The sequence below is a fragment of the Cucurbita maxima genome, unplaced genomic scaffold (genome assembly GCF_002738345.1).
Source record: "Cucurbita maxima cultivar Rimu unplaced genomic scaffold, Cmax_1.0 Cma_Scf00440, whole genome shotgun sequence".
Lineage (NCBI taxonomy): Eukaryota > Viridiplantae > Streptophyta > Magnoliopsida > Cucurbitales > Cucurbitaceae > Cucurbita > Cucurbita maxima.
Genome location: NW_019272456.1, coordinates 22,906 through 29,445, shown reverse-complemented (window position 1 = coordinate 29,445; position 6,540 = coordinate 22,906). Strand labels below are relative to the sequence as shown.

Below are 6,540 nucleotides of genomic sequence, written 5' to 3'. Positions count from 1 at the left end.
AATAAAACCATCTAATACTTTAGAAAGCTCCATGAACTTTTTCCATCCCCAGTCATGTTCTTTCTTCCAGAACCGATGTAACGTATCTGGACAACATATATATATATTTTTTTTTTTATTTCACTAGTTAAGGTAAGTGGTAACAACAAAAACTTGAAAAGCAATGTAACAGAACTTTTTTTTTATTTCACTAGTTAAGGTAAGTGGTAACAACAAAAACTTGAAAAGCAATGTAACAGAACTAACCAGAATATTTTGATTTCTTTGGGTCCTTATTCACCACTGCTATAGTAAACTGTGCAAAATGGCTCCAACCTGTTTAGCAAAGAAAAGATATTGAAGGTGATTAAACAAATTGAAAATAAGGATAGTGCTTAATAAATACAATTCAAACAGAACAGTACCTGGAAGGAGTTTATCATGATTTGCGACACAAAGAAACAGAGAGAGATGATTGCAGACATCACAGCCCTGAGGATATATTAAAATGTACCTGCAACAAGATTGTACAGCTTATCAAAACTAAAGGATCACAGCCCTGAGGATATATTAAAATGTACCTGCAACAAGATTGTACAGCTTATCAAAACTAAAGGTAGGTGTGTGGGTGACCAATTTCCAAAATGCATGTTCATACAAGAAACATGCATAAATCCATAGGTATTTTGCCACTACTAATGGATCAATCCTCAACCATCGTCATGTGGAGAAAAGTGCATATAGAAACAAAGGCATCAAAAATTTTCTCATTAATATCACACAAAAATAGTTCTCAACTTTCTAGTAGGATATTGACTACCACTACCAAAGTAAGTCAGATTGAACACCACGATGAGAAACTAAGAACGAGAATCAATCAATAATTGAAGATATAACATCCCAGAGTAAAATATAATTTCAGACATCAAAAGGATAAAAAAAAAAAAGTTATCAGGTCAGTAGAAGGATGCGAAGATATTGGCCTGGAATTCCATGTAAAAAATACACGCGACATACAAAAAAGAAAACCACAAACTGTTGAATATTTCAGAAGGGATAGAAAATTCACATACCATTTGTAGCCCCCAACCTCAAATGCATTACTTCTGAGTTCTCGTTTGTTAAGTTGAGAAAATTTTTCTATCTTCCATGTATGTTTTCCATACAATTCAGAAGGTTTTGTTCCTACAAAAAAGATGGGATAGAAATATGAGTAAATGTTTACAGAGTATGAAGATATCTGATATATTAAATCATCCAAGCGGCAACTTTTTTAGCACAATACAAACCAGAACAGCTATCGTGAGAAGGGAGAGAGGGATCAGAGAAAGAGATCAACACCACAACCCAGATATTTGAAATAAGAGACCAAGATACACAAAATAAATATCACAAAAGTTAAAACGAAATGAGCTATCATAAGGTTCTGGCCATGTACATGACTGATATGAAACATCAATTGATGCACCTCACGCAGATTAGATATGTCAGAATTCATTGTCCAAGCTTCTATCATGAGAAATCTAAAGAGCCCATAATATTTCACAACTTTTCCCTGTTCATTGCACTTGTTCCAGCTTACTTAAGAGCTTCTAGGAGAATCTCATTGCTAGACAAAGCACTCCCGCAAATATAAATCACAGAAAAAACAAGTATGGAAGCACAAATAACAAGCATACCAGCTTCTTCTTCTTCTTCATCATCATCGGTGTCCCAGTATGGCGGTGAAGTTGATGGCGTTCCATTTTCCACTTGCTCAGAAGACCTCCATTCAGCCAATGCTTCTCCAGACTGACTGTGATGCCCATTTGCAAAACTCTCCACAGACCTCATCCCTATAGCCTCATCACTAACGGCACCAGCCATCTTCTTCTCAAGAGAAATAACTCTGCTCACAATCTGCTCCTCCAACTAAATGATGCAAAACACCAGGAGACGTCAAAATCAAAACCAGGGGAAAATAACACATAGAGTTAATACAGGTATCAGTCTTTTCAGAACGCCCAAAAATCATTTTCATTCAATCTCGTTAATTTCAAATGAAACCAAACCGACCCCTCTTCTTACAGCTGTTGAAACCCAATATAACCTACCTGGTATCAACAAAAAAAACCATCACTCTTAAAGTCGAAAGATTCAGAAGGTGAGTCAATAATTAAGCTAAACACGAACCCCAGAAGAAAAACAAGCCGACAAGAGCTAGAGAAAAGAAACGGAAAACAAACATGAAAACCTCCAAAATAGGAGAACATCAGAGAAACATAAACCTCGGGAAGAAAGGGAAGTAATCATTGTTATAATAAGCGATGATCGGAGAAAGGCAATCGGGATGAAAAACCCCCAATCCAATTAAAACCCTACAGCAAAAGGGAGAAAAGAATTGGGAGGAAAAGAAAAAGCGAAATGAACGATGTTCGATAGAACATCGGGGAGATCAGGTGAGCATACAAACCTTGGAGGAGTGGCAGAGGTGGGAGAAGAGGCAATGGAAGCTGAGAGTGTCTGAAGGGAGACAGAGAGAGAAAAATGGGGGAAGACAGAGACGGAAAGAGAGAGAACTAGAAAAAAGGAAGAAGGTCGAAGGAGAAGAAAAATAGAGATAGAAAGAGAGAGGTAAGGCGGAACCCAAAAGGAAAATCATAATTTAATTAAATTAAAAAATAAACTCCATTTTGTCTTGGAAAATAATAATTATTATTTTTTAAATAAACAAAAATAAAAATGCCGAGAAAAAACACGAATCTTTGTGTTTTATTATTATTGTTGTTATTTTTTATATTCGTGTTTTAGGAATAGGTTGCCGGTAGGTTTTTTAATTAAGGGAAAATAATGAAAATAAAAAATAAAAAGAATATTATTATTCTAATTTATTTATTTATTTATATTAGGGTCGGTGAAGGGGGCAGACTCCAGAGCAGAGGCTAGGAAATGGGTTCCATCGTGGATCCCTACTGGAAATATAAAGCCATTTTATTTTCTCCACTTACTATTTGGACGACGGTGTTTCTTGCTAGGGTTTTGTCGTTATGGGCCTTACCTTATCTTGTTGGGCTCAATTGGGCTTTCCTTATATTGTTTTCATTTGGGCCTTCACATTACTTCATTATTGATTTTTCATGCCTTTACGTCCGACGAAATTAGTTCATTATTTATTTCGTGTTTTTAGATCACAGATTTTTTCCAAGTCGCTCCATTTATATATATTAAAAAAATAAATTAGTTAATTTTGAGGTTAAATATTAGCTTGGTTTTTAATTTGTAAAAACAGTATTAATATTAAAATTAAACTTTTTAAAATTATATTAGTTAATGAAATATATTGGTTTGATTTTTTTTATTTTATTCGCAATTGTTTTGTACATATTATATTAAAAAATAAAAAACTATAGACTAACTATTTTTTAAAAGAATAATAAATGAGTAAAAATTATTCTCTAGAATTTAATCCCAAACTTATTTTTATCTTCGTATAAATAAATGAAAAATATCGGGTGAATAGATAAAAATAAAGAAACGGGAGAATAAATACAGAAGGAAGGAGGGGAAGAGATAAGACAGATAATAAATCTAAATTAATATTCTCGTCAACTAACTTTTAGTTTTAATTTTTGAATCTTTTGAAATATTCTTAAATGCTCCGAAGACTTATATACAAAATTTTAGGGATAAATAACATCAACTTTAAACTTAGAAGGTCAAAAATGTATATTTCCTAAATGTCTGGGCTATTTATGGCCCATTTAGACGTGATGTTCAAAATGGGCCGAGAGCCCATTTAGTTGGCCCAATAGCGGAGGAGAGAGAAAGTGGAATTGGAGGGAAGCCGAACTTCAAAATGGGAAGCCGCGCCTTTCCCATTTGCATTTTCATTTCCCCAGAATTATCCTTAGAAAAAAAAAAAAAAAAAAAAAAAAGGGATCAAGATCCTCTCAATTCAATTGCTACATTTCGAAATTCGGAGGCATCTCACCATGGAACCCTCTGCAATTAGTCTCATTATAGTTCAAGGCCCTCGCGAGGGCGAAACCCTAGATTTTCGACCTGGATCGACGATTCGAATCGGTCGCCTTGTTCGAGGCAACTCCATTGCCATCAAAGACGCCGGCATCTCCACCAAGCACCTCTCTATTGAATCCAAGTCTATTGCAGGCAAGTGGGTGCTTCGGGACCTCGATTCTTCTAATGGAACCTTTGTTAACGACACCAAGCTTCCTCCACAATACGCCTTCGTTCTAAACGATGGCGACACCATTAAATTCGGTGAGTTGACTTCCATTTTAGTTAGATTAAACAGTAATGAAGAGTGTCAGTCGAGGCGAAATCCAAGGCGGAAGGCTGCTGAGAAGTGTAATGGTTCGGATATGGTGGGATCAGTTGCTGAAATTGGGAGTCGAAGAGGAAAGGTCGTGGAAGAGATCAGCGTACTTATGGGAGCTAATGACGCGACGTTGGAGAGTGGAAGATGTCCAAGGGGGAGAAAAGGCAGGGGTGTGAAAGGTGATATTACTAGCCAAGTACCGGACTGCAAGAAAATTGAGAGCAATTTAGATGTGGGAAGAGCGCCAGAAAATGTGAGCGACATTGGAAACGAATCCAGCCAGAAGATTATTACTAGAAGTACCCGTGGAACGAAAAACATTGTGTCTGTGGCCACAGATTCAGTTCTTGAGAGTGTTCCCGAGAATTCATGTGTGGGTGCTGAAGTAAAGGCTGTGGCAAAAAAGACGAGAGCAGGAACTAGAGGAAGAAAGAAATTGCAAAAGGAGCCACCGGATGAAAGCGAAACATGCAGTGGGTCTAGCCCTCATGAGGTTTGTGATCGAGATGAAAGCGAAAATGTACGTATTATTTCAGTAAATTGCGAAGAGGTTGATGACCGGAGAGCTTCTCACGATGAGGACTTTCTTTGTAAGGCTGAGAAGGCGCCAGATTTGAAGAAGATGACACTTGGGGAGTGGTTTGATTATTTGGAGACCCATTTGCCTAAACAAATCATTGATGCAACTGAAGAGATAATTTCTGGTATGAGAATTAAATCTGCACAAGTACGGGAGTATGTTGCACAGCAAAAGTCTGAGAATTGCCGGGGAGGTTAGTGCAAGGAAAAACACTGATGTACGAGGTAACCCTTTTGCTTTCTCATTTGATTTAACATTTTGTACAGATCCTTTTTGTTAAAGACACCTTCTTGATCCTTTAATATATCATTTATGATGTCCCGCGTGAAATTTCACTGTTTATGTGTCAATCAATTTAGATGGCGACTTTCTCTGGCTTAGACATATAGCTTTAGTTGGATTTGGAACTGTATCTGGGGTGATTATTTTTGAAAACTGATGAAAGTTTTCCTTCACTGAAGCTAGGAAACGACATGTTGATTTAATGGCTTTGAAACTCTCCATGTAGCCATAACAAGCATTGTAATTTATGAGAAACTATCATAGAAATTTGAGCTTGTGTATTAGATGTTTGTTAATTAATATGAAAATACTTTTTTGAGTGTCTGATTTCTCCCCGTGAAAGATAATGTGGTTCCTCTGTCCATGTACACCACATTATGATGAATGATTGTTGTATATCCTCTTCCTTTGCGTGATCTGAGATCCAATCCCAATAGTCATATGTCCTCAAACCATCCCTACGAACATATTGAATAAGTAGGTGGGTTTTGGTTGTTACAAATGGTAACAGAGTTAGACACCGGGTGGTGGGCCAGTGAAGACTGTGGGTCTTGAACAGGGTAGATTGTGAGATTGCACATCAATTAGAGAGGGGAATGAGTGACAGCGAGGACATGGGGCCCCGAAGGGATAAGAATTGTTTTCTTTTTGTTCCTGCAAAACACAAATGATAGGCTCCCTTGACAAAGAACATTCCTACACGCCATATGATCTCATCATCACTTCGAATACTCCTCAAAGGGATGTTTATTATAGTCTCCGGACAAATCACTGTCAGTTAGCGCATATAGTCCATTGCCTAATGTTTAAACTCCAAAGAGCCCAAATCATTTCACATCTTTCCTCCCTACCCTTTTGCATTTGTCCCAACTTGCTTAAGAGCTCTAGGAGAATGTCATTGCTGGGAAAAACACCCTCACAAACATAAGGCACAGAAATATCAGTACGGAAGTGTGGATTATAAACATACTGGCGTTGTCATTGCGTCAGTGAGTGTCTTGAGTATGACCCTGCTGTTGATGGTTGTTCAAAAGGTATCCATTTAGCCCAAGCTTCTAAATCTCATTTGCAATACCTTCCACAATAGTATGATATTATCTACTTTATGCATAAACTTTCACGTGACTTTTCTTTTTGTTTGAGAATTTGCAATGATTTTGGGCCAAACGGTAGATCATAGTATTAGGTTAATTTGGTGTATTTAGTCATTAAGTAATATTTTCTTAATTCGTTCTTTAACTAAGCCTCAAAATTGTAATTTAATAATTATATTTTTATTCTTTAAATTATACTTATTTTCTCACAAACACCTTACAATGACTTTTTTCATATTTACAAACTGTGAATCATACGAGTTTAACAATGTTGAACACGACAGAGA

At 36.6% G+C, this 6,540-nt stretch overlaps 1 protein-coding gene across 1 annotated transcript; it reads left to right on the top strand.

Annotated features, from left to right (window-relative positions):
• Nucleotides 1-3,864: 3,864 nt before the first annotated feature.
• On the top strand, nucleotides 3,865-5,443 carry LOC111474525 (FHA domain-containing protein At4g14490-like). Its single transcript, XM_023119576.1, has one exon. It carries the CDS (start codon nucleotides 3,951-3,953, stop codon nucleotides 5,073-5,075), a length of 1,125 nt encoding a protein of 374 aa, XP_022975344.1. The 5' UTR covers nucleotides 3,865-3,950; the 3' UTR covers nucleotides 5,076-5,443.
• Nucleotides 5,444-6,540: the final 1,097 nt, after the last annotated feature.

Excerpts from the sequence above, each read along its gene's own strand:
- LOC111474525 (XM_023119576.1), top strand. The coding sequence starts at position 3,951 with ATGGAACCCTCTGCAATTAGTCTCATTATAGTTCAAGGCCCTCGCGAG.